We start from the raw sequence: 20,534 nt of genomic DNA, 5'->3' as shown, positions 1-20,534 counted from the left end.
TTCTAACTGTAGGTTTTCAGGAGAGAGAAATTAAAACTTGATTATTTTTTTAAGGCCTGGAAATAGATGTGGAAAAATAAGTATATTCTAATATATATATATATATATATATGTAACACAATTCAGCTTAATTCGAGGACTACTACAATTGTTCTTGTCAAAATGTGTTGTGCCATATGCTTTTAAAAATTTGTATTTTACATTCTGATTGATCTCAAAATCAACATGTGGAAAATGTTTGCTTTTACTTTCTCTGATACATAAATTTCATGTGGTTCAGTTGGTAGTGCATAAGACCCTTAATGTGGAAGGTCATGAGTTCAAGCCTGCAGTGGGCAGTAGTGTCCTCCCTACTCTAGTCATGAGGTCTGTGGTGACAGGTTGGACTAGATGATCTTTGAGGTCTCTTCCAACCTTAGTGATACTGATAAATGCAGTTAGTAGCCTCTGTATGTCCTCATCCCAGCTTACAGAGTCACCATGTCAGTTACTAAAATAATGCCCAAGGGATGCAGAAGTTCTCTGCTTAAAGCAAAAAAACAAACTAGCAGAATGGAGAAATCAAGACAGTAATTAAAACAGATACCAAGTAGTCAGGGAAAACAAACTCTAAATTGCTCTTCCAAATTATTAAAGTATGAAATGGTGTTCTCAAGGCAGATGAGCTGAGATTTTTCACAGAATCAGTAAGGTTGGAAAGGGATGTGTTGAGGCAGTCTGGTCTCACCCACTGTTCAAAGAAGGGATGCTTAGATCAAGTTGCTCTGGGTGTTGCCTGGATAGGTTTTGAGTATGTTCAAACAAATCCATTCCACAGTTTCTCTAAGCAACGTGTGCTAGCGTTTGAACAATCATTGCTGCTTATTATCCTTTTCATTCATATATTTAAATGTTTGGGTTTTTTAATTTAAATTTGTGCCCATTGATTTTTGACCTGTCACTGGGTATTAGTAGGAAGTTTCTGGCTCTGTCTTCTTTATTCTTTGCCTACCAATTATATATATACACACTGATAAGATCCCCTTAAGCCTTCTTGTCTCCTGGCTAAACAGACACATATCTCAGCCTCTCCTTATGTGTCAGAGGCTTCAATCACTTAATTATCTTTGTGGCCCTTTCTGGACTTTATCCAGTATGTCCATTTTCATCTGGTCTGCATATTGATATATTACAGATGCCCATAATAAGTTGATTTTCAGATCTTAAAAGGTTGAATTTCTATTCCTAGTCTTAGATGAGTGTAAAGGTTCTGTTTTAATGGAAACAAGGTTTTCTTCTTGAATTTAACTCATCATGGGCATAATGATTCCTGATGAAGATATTATTTCAAAGATCAACATAGCTGTACTTGGAACCATTTTACTGTGGTGCTTTCTTTATGTAATGCATTTCTAATGATATGAGAGTTGACCAAAATTTAGTGGAATGGTAAAGAACAGGGGGAGAAAATTGTATTAAGTGATCAGGATAATACAATAAAATAGGCTTTAAAATATGCTATTGTGATTTTTTTTTTCCCCTTTTATTTGATAATATCTGTCAGAGAGCTGTGATGAATAGGCAGAGATATATGATATGAATTTGTTAAGGTAAGTGCACGTAGAACACAGTTTCCTATCAGAACTCAGTTGTGTTTTGGCTGACAGTGCATAGTATCAAAATTAAGGTACACTTTCAGGAATGGGAAATAAATTCAACTTTTTAAATTCCATGTATTCCAGTTCTGGCTTTAATCCCATAAAGGGATGCAGGTAGGTATCATCATTACATTTAGGCATGATTCTGCTGACTGAACTTACCCTTCTATGGATTTGTCTTTTCATTTTATGAGTTGGAAAGGATTCACCGTTCGTATAACTTCACAAGACTGGTCATTTATTTTTAATGGCACTTATTAACTTTGTTTGACAGCACCAAAACTGCCACTACATACTGATTTTCCATGTCTTTCCAGTGGTACATGATAAGCATCGTACACATCTATAATCGGTGGAGAAACAGTGAAATACGATGTTATGTGAACGGTCAGCTGGTATCCTATGGCGACATGGCCTGGCATGTTAACACCAATGATGTAAGATTTCATTTTTCACCTTTCTCAAAGCCTTCCATTTTAAAGTAAATTGGAAAAGTACTGTATTTGTTTTCTTTAGATTTTTGCATTTACTTTTTTTTTTTTACATTATTCTTTGATCTGTCCTAAGTATACATTTTAAATGTATTATTGATTTTCTATAATAATATTTTAGAGTATTGGGGATTTAGTGGGGCTGTGATTTACATCTTTTCTTTTTTATTGTATATATGTGATATTGTGTAGAGAATACTGATGGAATAATACTCAGCTTTTTCCACAGGAAAATGTGGTAGAGTTCCTAATATTACAGTTGGAGCTAGAGAAAAGTCCTTAAGAAAAACTGCCAAACTGTTTTAAGCACTATGTGAGTGTAGGAAGAGGTAATTACTTTTAAGTAGATTTTGCAGTTTTAAACCAACAAGATAGAGAGACAGATGGTAAAAACCAGAAAACAGAAGCATGGAAAAGGTGTCAAGAGATCTGTAGCATTAAGTGAAGTCTGAAGTCTTAAATCTATCTCCCATTAACTAATATATTTTGCTTTTATTGTTTGACTTGACATTAATAGATGGTTGACCATTATTAAAAATTCTGTGGTAAGTGTTTAGGTATTGATAATTTAATAAATATTGATAGTAATACAAGTTAACTGCTGAGAAATTTTCTTGGATAGTAAACTTACAGAGAGATCCTCCCTTGTCTATCCAAACCAGCTTGGAGCAGACACAGTGATCTTGTATCTGCTTGTCCCACAGGCAAAACACAGTCCTGGGAAGATGCATATATACCTGTAAATATACCAGTATGTATTAATTGGGCTGAATTCAAATTAATGCTGTATTCTTATAGGAAATGTTTCTGTTTTCATATATTTTACATTTAAATTCTTTTAATGAAATCTATACAAGTTGCACATTTTGTGTGCGTGTGTGTGTGTTCTGGAGTCTTTCACCTTCTAATTTGGAAGGTTTGAGAGTCTACATCTAATGATGCAGAAAACAGACCCTCTTTTTGGCCCAAAGCTTTGGTTAGGGAAGGCACACAAAATGGTTCTCCTATGCTTTGCCTTTGGGTAAAGCTGTGCTAGACTTTCAGAGGTGCTTTATGCATCAGCTTGCTACACTTCTGTTATTTCTTATTTATAATACAATTCTCAGTTGCTTCTGACTGCCTGTGTAGGATAAGGAAACTCTTTTGTACTTAAGGAAATTAACTGGCTTTTGCTAAATTCTAGAGGCAAAGTTGGATTTGAAAGGAAAAGCTTAAATATTACATGGCAATTTAAGTAGGAGGACTGTGCCAAAGCTTCTGATGATCATTCGTTCTTTTCTTGGTAGCACTTCTACTTGCAAGAAAAGGCAAGCCTTTACATTTTTACAGAACATGGTTTCTCCTTGGTAATATAAACAGGTTTGTGATAGGTGAGAATGTGGTGACTGAAAAACTAGCTGAGGTGTCAGAGATCTGGGCTGAGTTATAGGTTGTGGGGATCTGCAATCCTTAATGATAAACGCTACTACTCCTATTCATATTATCTTTACAGTATTCCTTTCTACTTTCTCAAAACTTCAATCTTTTCTTAAGGTGGGATTGGTTTATCAAGCTTTAGAGATGTCTTTTAAGTTTCTGCTAAGGTTTTATTTTGTTGTGAAAGACACTAGGGAGGTTGTAGCCAGATGGGGGTTGGTCTCTTCTCCCTGGCAACCAGCACCAGAACAAGAGGACACGATATCAAACTGCGCCAGGGGAGGTTTAGGCTGGATGTTAAGAAGAATTTCTTCACAGAAAGAGTGATTGGCCTTTGGAATGGGCTGCCCAGGGAGGTGGCGGAGTCACCATCATTGGTGGTGTTTAGGAAGAAACTTAGTCAGGTGCTTGGTGCCATGGTTTAGTTGATTTGATAGTGTTGGATGCTAGGTTGGACTCAGTGATCTCAAAGGCGTCTTGCAACCTGGTTAATTCTCTTCTCTCTTCTCTCTTTTCTCTCTTCTCTCTCTTTCTCTCTTTTCTCTCTTCTCTCTTTTCTCTCTTCTCTCTTTTCTCTCTTCTCTCTTTTCTCTCTTCTCTCTTCTCTCTTTTCTCTCTTCTCTCTTTTCTCTCTTCTCTCTCTTCTCTCTTTTCTCTCTTCTCTCTTTTCTCTCTTCTCTCTTTTCTCTCTTCTCTCTTTTCTCTCTTCTCTCTTTTCTCTCTTCTCTCTTTTCTCTTCTCTTCTTCTCCTCTCCTCTCTCCTCTCCCTCTCCCTCTCCCTCTCCCTCTCCCTCTCCCTCTCCCTCTCCCTCTCCCTCTCCCTCTCCCTCTCCCTCTCCCTCTCCCTCTCCCTCTCCCTCTCCCTCTCCCTCTCCCTCTCCCTCTCCCTCTCCCTCTCCCTCTCCCTCTCCCTCTCCCTCTCCCTCTCCCTCTCCCTCTCCCTCTCCCTCTCCCTCTCCCTCTCCCTCTCCCTCTCCCTCTCCCTCTCCCTCTCCCTCTCCTCTCTCTGTTTTTTAAAAGGAAATCTGTTGTATCAGATAGCAGGAGAAATTTGGGAAAGATGTATTAATGTCACTCTGCTAAAGACATAGAAAGGAAAATAGGGGAATGTGTATATACACTTCTGAGCATTATTATACATTAGCTAGAAAGAGAAAGGAGCTTTTGTTTTAACTGTAGAATTTTCTTGCTTCATGTTGTGGCAGTTTAGGCTGGGTGCCTCCTGTTGCTGCCACACAGGATACACCTCTGGTGTCCCAAGTGTCCAGCCCAGTGGGTGGACGCAGGAAACAACACATTTAACACCCATAATATCCTGCACCCTATAAATTTATCTGCAAAATCATTCTCTTCCTCTTTCTTCCCTCTCTGCTCCCGTGAGAGAAATGCTCCCTGACGGGTAACGGTGGGGGTGAAGAAAGAGCCCTGGAGGTTTTGGGCACACCCTCAGGTGGGGAGAGGGGACATGTTGAGAGGCTTTTGGGTATGCTGCAGGGGACTCTGTGTGCTTTGTGTTTCTTTTTACACTATGCTTGTAGTTTCTGTAAAACACTTAGTGCTTTTCCATTTAAATTTTCCATCACTTCTGCAATCCATTCATGTCAGTGTTGTTCTTTTGCTCCTTTCAGGGGCAAGAGAGGATCTGCCTGGCCTCAAACCAGGACACATGTAAATGTTGAGGTGTTAGAAGTGTGTCTTGGAAAATCTTGAGCACTTGTCTACCCTTTAAAATCCAGGAGTTAATTTCTGCCTTCATATTCTTGCACTTGGATTTAACAAGATGACAAGAAAATACCTTGGCATAGTAGCTTTGGAGGGTAAAAAAAAAAACCTATGCAAATGACCCCATCATTATTCTTTCTTTATATCATACATTGTGCATAAATATTTATGTAGATTACTGGTAGATTTATCAGTACAGGTTGCAAAACCAGTGAAAACTGAGAATGGAAAAGGAGTTACATGTTGTTGGCTAAGTGCATCTTACTCTCTTCAGTCTTATACAAGGACAATATAAGGCAGTAGTGTTTAATGTAATAAAGTAGTAATAGACTAGTGTTTAAGACACTGTTACAAAGACAAGATTTTTTCAGTTGGTCACTGTGTCAAAGCTACCACTGAACAAAATGCATTATGATTAAATCTATAGCTTTTAGATTAATAAAGTGTTCATTAGATTTGTATTCTTAAGTTCAAGATTATGAACTGAGTTGAATTATTTTTATTAATTTTAAAGCATAAGCTTTTGTCTGTCTAGAGACTATGATTTTATTTTATTTTTTCCCAGACTGATCTTGCATTAAATTCCCTCATATTTTTATGACGTTATTTTCAATAGCTGACAGCTACATCCAAACAATTACCAAAGTCTGCAGTTTTCATAGGTACCCTGAAAGATACTGAAGTACAGATGCAGTGACAAAAATGGTTAAGGTTTAAAAATATAAGGGTGGGGAGGGTGGGAGGAAAGGTATTTGGAGGTTGGTGGGTGTGTTTCATTTCTTGAAATCCCTGCTTATTTTTACACAGCTATGAATTCACTGGGTCCAACTGTTTCTCTAATAAGGGCAGCAAGATATAGGATATTACATAAAGTAGTCATTAAAGCTTCACATCTGTATTCTTCACAAAGTTGTGTTGTCTTGGTAGACATGTTTCTTCTAGGAATTTGCAAAATATGTCATCTGTGCAAGCTTCTAAATCGCTTAAACCTTCTTCAAGATTTCTCATTTTGTTGTGGGAATTTCTACGTGCTAAAAACATTGTACAGTGTTCAGCCTGGATGTTAGAGGGAAGATGTGAGTGTGGATGAAAACTGGGAAGATACTGCAAACTCTGAATAGGTGTTTCTACCATAAATGTTGCTGATACACACTTTTTCAGTAGAGGCGGTTTTGGCTCTGTCTTTGTTATTAGTATTTAATGAAATAGAAAAAAAAGTGGCAATGCTGAGATTCATTGTGTTAAGTTGCTACACAAGATACAGCAGCAAGTGGAAAATAACTCATTGACTTTATACTCCAAGGTGTAAACATAGCTAGAGATTATGACCAAAAGGTGAAGTGAAATACCTAGCAGGGTAGAAGACAATCAAATGTGTGAAATTGCTACCGGGTCAGTAGTCATGGTCACCTCTGTGTGCCTTTAGGAAATAATCATTTATAAGAGATCTCTTAGATTAGGAATTTTCCCCAGTTATGGGAAGTAACATGAGAAAAAGTGGTAAACTTCTGTTCAAGAAGTAGAATATGAGGATACTGAGGCATAGTAGGAGATATTTTGATCAGATAACTGGATGAAAATAAGCTTCATGATGTGCTGATGTCTTTTACAGAATTTTGTGTTTCTGTTGTAGCATAAGAAAACTGTAGAAGAACTTCAAAAGTTGACATAAGTAGTAAAGGCCCACAGATTTAGCTCACAAGTAGCACTTTGGCTGCACTTGAAAGAAGGATTTATAAACATCAAGACTATTGAGGATAAAGTTATTTCTTTAAGTAATGAAGTTCAGAAGTCCAAACAGTTTAATTTTTTTATGTAAATAAAATAGGAGGATTTGGACTAAGGAATAAATGAAGCAGAGTTGTCAGTCACCTGGTGAGACCCCACCTGGAGAACTGTGTCCAGTTCTGGAGCCCCTATTACAAGAGGGATGTGGAGGTGCTGGAGCATGTCCAGAGAAGGGCCACAAGGATGATCAGAGGGCTGGAGCACCTCTCCTATGAGGACAGACTGAAGGAGTTGGGGCTGTTCAGTCTGCAGAAGAGAAGGCTCCAAGGTGACCTAATTGTGGCCTTCCAGTATCTGAAGGGGGCCTACAGGAAGGCTGGGGAAGGACTTCTCAGGATGTCAGGTAGTGATAGGACTAGGGGGAATGGAATGAAGCTGGAGGTGGGGAGATTCAGGCTAGATGTGAGGAGGAGGTTCTTCACCATGAGAGTGGTGAAGCCCTGGAATGGGTTGTCCAGGGAGGTGGTTGAGGCCCCGTCCCTGGGGGTGTTTAAGAGCAGGCTGGATGAGGCTCTGTCCAGCCTGATCTAGTGTGGGGTGTCCCTTGCCCATGGCAGGGGGGTTGGAACTAGATGATCCTTGTGGTCCCTTGCAACCCTGACTGATACTATGATACTATGATATTACAAGGGATATACAGAAACAGACAAACTTGAACCAGTTGGTGTCCATCAGGTTTTAAACTGTGGAAATGTGAGATAGTGGGAGGAAGAACTGATGAGCTATGAGTATTGGGTGCTGACTTTTACATAAATTAATTTTACAGATTGTTTGGAACAGAAGGGAATAATACTTTCTAGAAGCTCAGGAGTTAGAAATAGTGGGAACACCTAATCACAAATTAAGAATCAGAAAATGGTGAAGTTGAGCCTGATCAGGATGAAAAAAGACAGAACTGGAAACTACTACAGGTTAACAGGCCTAGAATTTGAAACTGAGAATCATTGAGAGTTACAGTGGTGGTTGTACAATTAATGCTAACTAGAAGAGTCCAGGAAAATGCCCTTGTAATAGGCAGGAATAGTGTCAGAAACCGGTTGTCAGAGTGGTTTCATAGCCCATCTTTTAGAGAGTGCATCCTGGATATGACTTTGCAAATCAGTTTTGCTGTATTTGTTTTCAGAGTGGTTTGGTGTGGTTTGTTTGGTTTGTTTTTATTTTAAAATTATATTAAAAATAAAACATTAGAAATTCCATGGAAAAACTTGGAGGGAGTATTTGATCAAAACAGAGGATAAATCAGAGGTGTAATCCTGGATACTTTTCACTTTACCTCATTGCAAAATTGAACTCCAGAATCCCCTTTTTCTTGTTAGTAGCTTATCCATCTAGATAGTTGCTGTAGCATTTTGTTATATTTGATGGTATTCTCCAGACCAATGAAAGCTTTTCTTAGGGTAAAACAGAACAGCCAAGCAACATGAAAAAGCAGACTTTCTAACACAAATTCTACTGTTTTGCTGATTCAGTTCAAAAAGTGACACCAAATCCTTGTTTCCATTAAATGAAGAACATGTGACTCAAGGAACCTGAGGGAATAGCCTTGAGATGCTTGTGCTTCCTGCTGCTCTCTTCTTGTACTGCATCTTGTTTTTCAGTTCCCCAGATCTTTATTCTAGACTGCTGAGTTCTAAAATTTGTTTCATCTGAAAGCACCACAACAACTTAGCCTGATTCTTGTGAAATAAATTTAAATTGGGGAACAACAAAACAAAACAAAAAAGGGCAACATAGAACCCCAGTTCAAACCTGCAATAATAGGAAATGGACAGTTGAGAAACTGCAGAAGGTTCTTGTGCAGAGAGGTAGTCATTGGATGGAAAAATGGAACATAAGAACTCTTGTGACTGTGGAAGAAGACCAAAGAGGAGATTAAGGTCAAACCATGTCGTTATATAAGCTGTGGTCATAGTGGAAGACAGTGCACCAGTGAAAAGTTATATTTGGGTTTTTTTCTGCTAGAGATGTTTAGCTCTAATAGCACAGCAATGAAAGAAGAGTGCATTTCAGCATGTGTACTCATGTGTTAGCAGTGGGAGTTCTGATTATAATTACAAGGAACTTCAAGGTTTTCATATTTCCTAGAAGGCAATAGAGAAGGTTCTGTTCTAATTTTATTATATGTTGAACAAGTAATAAAAGCCAAATCCTAGCAGCAAGTCATAACAGCATTGGAATACTGACTTGTAAAACAATTAATGCTACAATATTCAAAATGAAGTTTTTCTTAATTATCTCTTAATTATTTTTTGGCTTCAGCAGCTGTATATGAATATTATTTCATTGTATATTTTGTATGACTAAATTTCATCAATATTGCTTCTTTCTCATACAGAGCTATGATAAATGTTTTCTTGGCTCTTCGGAGACAGCAGATGCTAATAGAGTGTTCTGTGGCCAGCTTGGAGCAGTGTATGTATTCACTGAAGCACTCAACCCAGCACAGATATTTGCAATACATCAGTTAGGACCTGGATATAAGGTAACAGTAAAAGATGTAACACCAAAAAAGAAAGTAATTAATAGAAATAATTGGTAGTTAAGTATGCATGTAGGAATTCATCTTAGGATCATACAGTGTTATGTGAATTGATTGCAGCAATGGAAGAATATTTCTTCAAGTATCCTAATTTATCAATTTCCAATGGCTTTTTGAAAGATGTAAGTTTCTTCTTTAAAGGATAGCTGAGACATGTTTGTAAGTCAATTTATGACTTTGGGTCATGATCAGATTAGAGCAATTTTGTATTGGTGTACTCAGTATCGGAGGAAAAACTTTCTTCTCTACTGTTTCTGTTTTAAACCTGAGTTAAGGCACATTAAAATTCAGCAAGTCATAATAACCCAATTCTGTTTAAATGCACAGTTTCAAATAGTTCTGCTGAAGTAAAAGGTGAGCTTTATACTCATGCTTTGACTGTGACATTTAGAGGATGGCTTGGAGAAAATGATGTGTGCACAAACATGGATCTCTAGTATGAATAATCACATTTTGAAATGGATGTGTATAGTATCATTTCATCAGGAGAAATAATGCAGATACATTGCAGAAGTCTGCAGAAACTGCCTAGAAGGCTTGAAAATTAATCCAAGCCCAGCTAAACACTGTTGAATTTCTATTATCAATTATTGCCAAATTTTGTGGAGTTTTTTTTTTTATTTCTGAAATTTCTGGTATCATCTGAAGTACACTTTCAGGTTCTTAGTAAACATATACTCTGAAAATAAAAAACTTTTCAAAATAGCAAGTAAAATACTAACATTTAGGTTCTAAAAATATTAAGTTGATGTGCTGAAAATTATTGCTCTAAATCATTTGATGACAGCTAACACTTTAAGTGGTAGTGACAATTGAAAATATCTTTTGTGACATGTTTGTGGCATGAAAAGCCAAATATATATCAAGATTGCTTGGAGAAGAGGAAGTCTATTCCACATCATTATGGTTAGAACCTGCCTTGAAACTAGAACTGTTCAGTCACTCCCCACACAATTCCTTTCTTCCTAGGCACAGCTCTGCTGTCTCTTCCCCAGCAGTGACACAGACAGGCAGGGAATGGGAGCTGCAGTCAGTCCTGCCTATTTCATGTTGTTTCTGCTGCTCCTTTCACCTTATGGGGAAAATAGTTCTCCCTTGTGGCAGTATGGCATCCCGCCCAAAGGAGACAGTGTGCCACAAACATGTGTGACTATAGGCCTCTTCCATAGGCAACATTCTTCCTAAGGACAGATCACTCTGGTGCAGTCTTCCCTCTGATTCCAAAGAAGTCCATGATTCTGTTACCAATTCTAGTGGGGAGTCTTCTGTGAACTGCAAGGGCTTATTCCCCACTGAATGGTTGCTCCTGAAGAGGAATGGCTGCTTCTGCATACCTTCTTCACTCCTTCGCTGACCTGGGTGTCACTTTCAAGTCCCACTCCTCTCCAACACAAAAGAGCTCCCAAAACAAAAGAGCTAGGTTACTGCAGAGGTACTGATCGGCTTGCCCTTGGAACCTGGAGGGGTTTGAGGGTAGGGGGGGACACAAATGCAACACAGACATTATAATGCAAAATAATATTTTATGTATGATCGTGGAACCTACAGTAGCAAAATGGGGTGAATGATAAGTCAGAAAGCAGCACTCTGGCTTCTGAAGGAAAGAAGAAAGCTGCTGATATTTTAAGTAGTGGTCCCGATCAAGCACAGCTTCTCTTACTGGAGGAGACAATGCTGGAGTAATTCTCAGCTCACTTTGTTACCTCTCCCATTCCTGTAGGAGTGACAATTACCATTTATACCTTTGTTATGGATCCCATATATATTTTTGAATATCTTAAAGGCTCTTTTTATCTGTCTTTATGCCTTGGCTTGTACTACATCTCAGAGCTGCATTCTTTCAATGAGAAGTGCCATTTGCAATTTGAGTTTGCATGCTTGACAACTTCTGTCCTCCTGTGGCTGTCTTCTCTCAAGCCCCCAGTAGAGTATGCGTATACTGAATTTCTTTTCTCTTCCTGTTGATTGCTGTTAGTCATAAAGGAGTATTTGAGGTCTTTTCCAACCTTATTGAATCTATGATTCTATGTTCATATATCAGAATTTGTAGTCTCTCTTTTTGTATACTAATAATCTTTTGAGCAGGAGACTAGTATTTCCAACTTATGATCACTTTCTTTGGGCAAAATGTCCCTTTGATTCTTGTTTTGTTTTTTTTCTCTCAAGAAAAAATGGGACAGAGTTTTATGTTGATTCAAAACTTACTTGTACCTCACTTTAAAGTAGTAATCTCAGATAAATTCTTGAGGAATAGTAAATGTTGAAGACTGGGAGATAGATTAGTGCCAAAGTTTGTTTATAAAAACTATTTTAACTTAGTGGTTTAGAAAGCTGCAAGATTTTATGGTTATGAAACGGTACAAATTTTGTATCAAAATACTTTGACATATTTAAAACACCAAAGTTATGAAAAACTACATAGAGGTAAGACATTTTGAGCTTTGAAATCTGACAAGGCTTAAAGCCATGAAAATTTTTCTAAGAGATCTTTTCATGTGGTAAAACATCAAAATATAGTATGGGCAGAAAGCAGATATCTTTGGGAATCAAGGAACTCACTGAATTATTTCTGTCTCTGCAGAAAGTGCATAAAGATTTATCTGTATAGTTAAAAATGCTCTTTGGGGAGAAATAAATCAACACCTTCCTCAGAACAAATATGTAATCTGTAGCAGTCATTTCCTGATAAGTGAAATGTAGCCAGCCATATCAACAGAGAGATAACTCTCAAGTTCTAAACATAATGTTCAAACTTTAGAGCTTTCTACTTCAGTAAGTAATGTGGCACAATATGAACACATTTCTAGATTCAATTTTTGGTGCTGAGGGCTGAATACCCACAGTGTGCATATTTGGGGATTTTTACATCAGAATGGTGGTAGTCTCGTCCTTTGGGCTGAATGACTATCACCAGTTGCACGTCAGTCAAAATGAAGTCTGGTTCAGAACAGCTTTACAGTATGAGCAGAGCAGTAAGTGGGGATTGTCCTGGGTTCAGAAATGGGGAATTTCCCTACAAAATGGACTCTTAACCCAAATGCAAATCACAGTCTCACAGAATGATTGAGGCTGTCGCAAGGGACCTCTGGATATCATCTGGTCCAAGCCTCCTGTAAACGCATGGCCACCTAAAGCCAGTTGCCCAGGTCTACATCCAAACAGCTTCTGAGTATCTGCAAAGATGAAGACTACCAGCTTGCTAAGTACTCCTGCAGTGAAAGTGCTTCCTGACTAAAGGGAACTTCCTGTGTTTCAGTTTGTGCCCGTTGCTTCTGGTCCTGTCATTAGGCACCATCTAGAAGAGCTGGACTTTGCACATTTCCCTCAGATAGGTGTACACATTTATGAGATCCCACTCAGGCTTCTTTACTACAGTCTAGCTAAAGCAGTCAGCTCTCTCAGCCTTTCCTCATGGGAGAGATGCCCAGCTACTTCATAATTTCAGTGGCTCTTCATTGAACTCTTCAGTAAGTCAATCAATCTCTTGTATTAAGAAGCCCAGAACTGCAGGTGTGGACTAACCAGTGCTAAGCAGAGAGAATCACCTTCCTCAGCTTGCTGACAAGTCTCCTCCTAATACAGATGAAGTTAACAATACCATTCTTTGCCAAATGTAGATTGAGCCACCGACTTCCCATTCCTACTTGCATTGTCTGTTGCGATATCTGCATCTCATACATTTTCAGCACAGAATAGCTGCCTCCCCTCTGCTTGACATCACCAAGCATGGGACAGGGCTGACTGACAAATCTGCTCCAAGGGTTCTTCAGCAGCTGCAGTCTGTTCAGTCTGCATCAATCTTACAATCCATATACAAATGGATGCTTGTCACAAGACCTTAAATTACCATGTGTCAGTCACTTCAGCAAATTCACTTTTCCATCACTTGGCTGCAGGAAGGAGAATTTTGTTAGGCTGTCCAGCAGCCTTGAGAGCTCTGTGAAAGCTGGATGGGTTTTAGGGTTTACATAATTGGTAGGAACCTATAATTTGTTTGGAAGGGGAAGCTGGTAGCCTGTAAACTGCCTATTTTAAATCTAACCTGGATAACCAAAACCCCAGTGATAGCACTTTCGATAGTTTCATGAATTTCTTACTGTGTAGGCGCAGGAAGGGAAAGGTTTGGTAAGACCAGAGATAAAGGGAGTTGTGATAACTACGTGCAGTGGAAACAAGTGAAGTGCATGATGATTAAACTCAGCAGTAAATTACTTTAAACTGAGTAAAGATTTTAGAAATATATATGCAGCACTAATTAAACGGTGGTAATTTCTAACAAATTTGCTTTATTTGTGTCAGTACAGCACCCTGTCTCGTTACCACTGTCAAATGATTGTTAGATGCAAAAGTAGTGCTTTAAGTAAATATGACAGTGCATTGCAGGAAGTCAGAAATCTGTCATCTTGTGCTTGATTGATTTGTCACTGTTGCCAGAAAACCTGGTTTTAGACTAGATATGAACAGCATTGTGCTTAAGAACAGTAGAAATTTTCAATTTTCATTTGCAGAAGCTTTGAATGTAAGACTCATTAATTCAAAATGCAGTGTTTATGATTTATTTGGGGTTTTGTTTTATGGTGTAAGCAGCTTGTTTATACATAGTCCTGACTGCTAGTGAAACATGGGTCTTAATGCTGTTTAAAAACAACTATTATTTTAATCAAAATGGGATAAGATTCAATATTCTATTTCAGGTGATCTTATATAAACTAAAATACAAGGCATACAATTTGCTCTTTATTTTTAGTGCACTATCTCCTCTTCTTTTTATTATTTTCGCATATGTATAGCTGTTTAATGTGACACATTTCTTTGAGGTGATTGCTTCTGAATATTGTTAACACTGATACTGAATGAAGAGAGTAATAATACTACCAAATAGTCTATTCACATGTTAATGTGAAGTAGAGTAAGTAAAAACATTGTCTCATTGTTCAGTAGCATTAAACTATGGGAAAATGAAAACACAGTTTAGCAGTTTCTCTAAAGTCCACTTTATTTTATCCACAATTTGTGGCAAGGGTTTTGTCTAAAATACTTTGTGAAACTTATGTTTTTGGTTGTTGTTTTCATTTTTTTCAGAGCACATTCAAATTTAAATCTGAAAGTGATATTCACCTGGCTGAGCACCATAAACAAGTGCTCTATGATGGGAAACTTGCAAGTAGCATTGCTTTTACTTACAATGCAAAGGCTACTGATGCTCAGCTATGCCTTGAATCCTCACCAAAGGAAAATCCTTCAATTTTTGTACACTCCCCCCATGCTCTTATGCTTCAGGTTTGTGCTATTAAATTGATGTTCTGTTATTACTTAACATTATTTGGACAACCAGATAATTTGTGTGCTAGCGTACAAAGATAACATTCTTTTGTATTACTTCATCTCTTAACATACCTATCACTCAAACTGTCCTTTCTTTGCTCAGTCCTAGAGCAAAAAACTACTGTTTCTTAATCTAAAAATATATACTTCATAGCATAAGTCAAAGTTTTGCATGATACTGAAGCTGGATTTTTTAATGTTTGTCTTTAAGTGTAGTGATTAGAATTTCAACATACTTAATGAAACGAAGCTAAAATGAGTCTGATTTCTATTGCACCCAGTTCAGTGTTAAGATGTACACAATTTATGTTTGCAACTGCCTTTTCATATGGAAATTTAATTGGCTTTTTTCCATTTATTTGTTTTACTAATTTAGGACGTGAAAGCTATCGTAACCCACTCCATTCACAGTGCAATTCATTCCATTGGAGGAATTCAAGTTCTGTTTCCTCTTTTTGCCCAGTTAGACAATAGACAGCTGCACGACAGTCAGGTGGAAACAACAGTTTGGTAAGCTTCTTTCAAGCAAGATAACAAATTAATTAAGCTAAGAATATTTCTGTTTTTGTCGTGGGAATGTTTGGTTTTTATTCTTTGTAAATGCTGTGACTTAACTTCTTACCCTGGTTTCTTTGAAAATAATACTGTTTTTTAAAAAGTAGAGGTCTGTAAATTGTATGAATCTGATGAGATTCCAAGTGGAACTGGCATAAGGCTGATTGGATTAGCTAATGGATTAAAATCGCAGTCTCTAAGGGTAGGTTTGTGACAGTTCCAACTTCTAATGGAAACCAGCGTGCTTTTACTTGAGAGTGCAATGTTGTTTACTTTCTCAAAGTCTGTGCAGTTTGACTTCATATTTAATAATATTCAAGATTAATGAAAGAGATTTCATTTCATTTCAGTACACATCCAGAAAGTCACAGAGCTGCAATCAGTTATTTTTTGGCCCTATTACAATTAAAATAGCAACTTGGGACGGAGAGTTCTATGCAGGGATGCATGAAGTCTCCACTCTGATACTCTGGAAGTAGCCCCTAGCTCCACAGTCTGCACAGAAGTTAGATGAATTCTTCCAAGTGTAGCCTACAAAGGACTCTATAGGAATGTGTCAACACCCATGCTCAGCTGTGGTTGTTTTTGCAAAGGAGGTTTCTTGCTACCTGCTTGTCAGGGCAAACTGTTATTCTAGTGGTGACACAAGATGTCTAAACTTGTCAGAACAAGGTGTGTGGCCTAATACTTTGGAGGTAACACAAGTGAAAAGGTCATGCTGAAGAATTGCTGTGGTGGTTGTGGCGCTAAGCAACTTATCTAGTGTGAGGGGTCCCTGCCCATGGCAGGGGGGTTGGAACTAGATGATCCTTGAGGTGCCTTCCAACCCTAACAATTCCATGATTCTGTGATTCCCTGTAGGATGGAATGTAACCAAAACCTACTAGAAAAGGATGTTTAGGGGCAGCAGAAACTGACTCCAGTATTTGAATAAGTTCTAAAATAGGTATGTAATTCAGAGCACCTGAGCCAGTGTACCTGGCTTATTTTCCTGCTTAGAATACTCCGCTGTTAATTATTCTGAACATTTCCTATGATGTTAGATATTCAGTCATAAATTAGCTAACTGAAAAATAAATATATAATACCTTAATATATAATACCTTAGTATATAATTCCTTAATTTTGAAAAATTAAAGTGAAATAACTTACCTCAATCTAATTTAAGAAATTTATCCATTTGGTGAGATTTTGTCAGTCATCTGTTTTCCCCTTTGGTAACTCAAATATACGTTGCTAAGATGGTTGCTGTTTTCCATTTCTTCCTGTAGTGTGAAAAGTTATTGTAATTCATAAGAATATTTTGGCACAATGTTAGAAGAAATAGCACAGTCTTAAAATAATATATTCTATTTTCAAGCAGTATAGTGGTATGAATTATTTCATTTCAGTGTTAAACACAGAAAAGCTATTTCTGTATTTGCTCTTGGGGGATATTTACTTTTTTGTGAGTCTGTTTTCCGTTATATACTTCACACTGAAGTATTGTGATGTGAGGGGAATAGAAGAAACAACACTTGATTTGAAATAAATTTTGGAAGGAAAAAAAAAAGTCCCTGTATGGTTTTATTTACTGGTATGACAGTAGGCAAAAGAGCTTTATTCCAATATAAGGAAGATTATGTGTGTTTGTGCCTGTACACACGAATAAAATACTCTTTAAATTCATTGATGAGCTGAGTCCGAAATAAATATCAGAGCAGCAGCTAGGTCTGTTTAAAAATGGAGAGCTAATATAATGTAACTTCTGTAAGTTGAGATAGATGACTTAAAAAATTCTTCCCAAGTCTGTAGTCTTTCCAGTGAATGAAAATGTGAAGTACGAGTTTAAATGTACAGAACGTTTCTGCAGTTAGTTGAACTGTAAGTTATTGTTCTTGAATAAATCAATGCATTTCTTCTATAATTAGATTATATTCTAAAAAGTGATCTGTAATTCATTATGCTTTGTGATTGTACGAATGCATAATGTTATAAGATGGGATTCAAACTCGAGGACATATTCAGAAGATTTTTAAGCAAATGACTGCTTGAAAAGATGTAACTTAAGTGTTGAATTAGCGTGGTTTTGGTGTATGTGTATTATTTCCTTACATTAAATTTAATAGGCTGGAGATTTTGAGAAAAATAATATTTGAAGTGAACAAGGAAGTAGCCAAATAAAGGATTGAAAGCTTTCTAGAGGCAAAGAAAGGAGACAATAGGGAAAGGAGGCTCAGCATGAAAACTAGGGCTATAATTCAGAATAATTTGTGAAGTGGAAATAGGGAAGAAGTTTGTTTAGGGAAGAAGTTTGTTTACTGAGTGCTTTCCTTCTTTACCCGTGTTTTTTAGACTACTCTGTCTCTACATGTGCCTTTCCAAAATGTAGCTGTTGATCTGATGCTTTTTTACACCCTTCTTAGCTATGAAAATGTATCTACAGCAGCAATAGGGAGCATTCAGCCATTACAATCTATGTATGCATTTTTATAAGCAGGTAATCTTTATGCCACTTTACCAATAAAATAAAACCTAGGTGATGCCTAATAAGAGCAGGTGATTGTGTTTGTAAAGGCTTACCATGTTTGTAGAATTTATTTCTTTATGGTGGCTAACTAGGGGAGACTTGGAAGTTGTTCCTTGATTGTTGCTGCCTTAATACATTCCTGGGAGGTGGGAAGTATAAATAGCTTGATACCCCAGTGTAAGTGTGCTGAAGTCACCCCTGCTACCCAAACTTGGCCATGCAAGCCTAATACAATGTTTTTTTTTCTGTTAAGACACTATTGTTGCTGTCTTTTGATTATCCTAGAAGGGTAATACAATAGGAAGTTCGGTAATACAATAGGAAGATGGCTAATATGATAGAAAGGACTTGTTTTATTCACTTGTGGTATCTCTGTATGGTTTTTAATCCTTTTGGGTCTGCTGAGCACAGACATACAGACTGATTCTGACAAGGTATTTGGTGTGCAGTCTTTGGCACTGTCCCAATTCCATCCCAGAATAAAAACAAGTGTTAATTCAGATGAACTTGTTGCTTTGGGCTGTACCATACAGGGAAAATATTTGAAAGCAAAATGAGCCTGAGCTGTTTGCTTACATAGAAGCAATTCCAAGATTTTTTTTTAATATACTTATCTTAGAAGTTACTGACTGGATATGTTAAATTGCATGCACAATACAGTAAAAATTAAAACTACTTTTGCAGCTTAGCATACTAAATAAATGCAGTGCCTAAGCCCACCTTAACTTCCTTAAAGATGATGTATACACCCACCAAAAATTTGTAGCAAAGTAAATGTAGGTATCTTTCCAGTCAGTTTTATTACCTACATTATTTTCTCTCTTTTTAATGTAGGTAACCATAGTGCAGAGTACATTGCCCACTTATTTTAAGTCATTGAAATGGTAACATTGGTGAGGGAGCAGCAGTGATATTGCAACTGCTGTTCTTAATCTTTTCCTGTAAACATTTTGTGTGTTTTGCTTTAATCAATTAATATCCTTGTATTAATTAAATAATCCTGGAGAAGAGGAGGCTCAGGGGTGACCTCATTGCCCTCTACAACTACCTGAGGGGTGGTTGTGGCCGGGAATGGGTTGGTCTCTTCTCCCAGGCAACCAGCACCAGAACAAGGGGACACAGTCTCAAGCTGCACCAGGGGAGGTTTAGACTCGAGGTGAGGAGGAAGTTCTTCACCGAGCGAGTCATTCGTCATTGGAACTGGTTGCCCAGGGAGGTGGTTGAGTCACCATCCCTGCAGGCATTCAAGAGGGGATTGGACGTGGCACTTGGTGCCATGGTCTAGTCATGGGGTCTGTGTTGATAGGTTGGACTCGATGATCCTCGAGGTCCTTTCCAACCTAAGTTATACTGTGATAGACTCCGTTGAGTCTGGCCCCTTGCTCTCTGCTATACTGTGATAATTACTTTTGGGGTTCCTGTCTGTAACTAGTGATGTTGCTACATCTACTTTTTAACGGATGCATTGTTTGATAGGAAGCCGGTAGACTTTCTGTCTGTTCCCACAAATAGGAAATAGCGCAGCTTATAGGAAGTACGATTTGATGTCTTGATTTTTTTATTACCTTAATATGAAAATTCTCTGAGTTTCCAATAATCCTTAATAATGTCACTAGCTTCATTCTTTAAGATATCTTTAAGATTATGGTAAAAAATAAGATGAATACCAAATAGTATCCTACCCAACCTGCCCTCTCATACTGTCTTTCAAGAATTTTCTTGTTTGTCAGCTGGCCTAGGTATTTAGACTTGAGAATAGGTACGAATGTGATCATTTTCAAGGTTGTTGCATTTGCAATTGCAGTCTGCAATTCAGGCTGCAGAGTTGGGTGATGGTATCACTCTTCTGCATTTCAAAAGAAAGAAGACTGCGTGTTGCACCTGGAATTCCATATCTCTAGTATAACCTAGCTAAGCTCAGGTAAAATCAATTGTACTGGAATCATCACAAACAGGAAGGAACATGACCTGCCAAATCACACAGCTTGGGTGATAGTTTATACTCTAAATACAGTCACTTTATTGCGGTAGAAATCCTTTGTAAACTCCCAAAATGTGATTCCTCCACAAAGTTCAGAAGGTACAGGAACTATTAAGAGTGGCTAATTTATGGCTTTAGTCTGTATCACAAAATGCTTTGCCTGTAAGCAGAGGTCCGTAACAGCATCTCTCTCTAGTTCTCCCACGCAACACTTATTCAACTGACTCATGTTTAGTGTCATCAGTTTGGATGAAACATATTTATTAGTCTTCTTTTATTGTCCTCATCATATGTTATGAGAAAAAGATGTGGAAAAAAGCAAAAAAAAGAAGTAATCTCCACTTTCTTCCCAACAACCTTGCAGAGAGAAGAAAGGTAGTTAAACTGGAAGCTAAGGAAACACTCTAGAGAAGTGCCATAACTGTAGCTCATGGGAGCTTCCTCTCCATCCCCACCATCTGTATCTCTTAGCTCTGAGTTTGTCTAGCATTTGACCTGATTAAGGGGAACCCTTCTTGGCTTTGCAGCATGCAGACTTTAATGGTCATGACTGCAAAACAGGAATGAGTGA

The 20,534-nt window shown here is 37.7% G+C and overlaps 1 protein-coding gene across 11 annotated transcripts in view; it reads left to right on the top strand.

Moving 5' to 3' along the window:
- NBEA (neurobeachin) overlaps window positions 1-20,534 on the top strand; it is a 505,074-nt gene that overhangs the window by 116,141 nt on the left and 368,399 nt on the right. For all 11 annotated transcript variants that reach the window (XM_068142943.1, XM_068142938.1, XM_068142931.1 and 8 more), the window contains exons 7-10: window positions 1,955-2,074; window positions 9,390-9,536; window positions 14,676-14,873; window positions 15,295-15,428. In XM_068142943.1, the coding sequence (XP_067999044.1) occupies window positions 1,955-2,074; window positions 9,390-9,536; window positions 14,676-14,873; window positions 15,295-15,428 (599 nt within the window). The remainder of the gene's footprint in view (window positions 1-1,954; window positions 2,075-9,389; window positions 9,537-14,675; window positions 14,874-15,294; window positions 15,429-20,534) is intronic.

Source organism: Melanerpes formicivorus, unplaced genomic scaffold (assembly GCF_026170545.1).
Source record: "Melanerpes formicivorus ecotype bairdi unplaced genomic scaffold, bMelFor1.0.p_v2 SCAF_1, whole genome shotgun sequence".
NCBI lineage: Eukaryota > Metazoa > Chordata > Aves > Piciformes > Picidae > Melanerpes > Melanerpes formicivorus.
The sequence above is the reverse complement of the archived record's forward strand: the minus strand, read 5'-3'. Positions and strand labels throughout refer to the sequence as shown.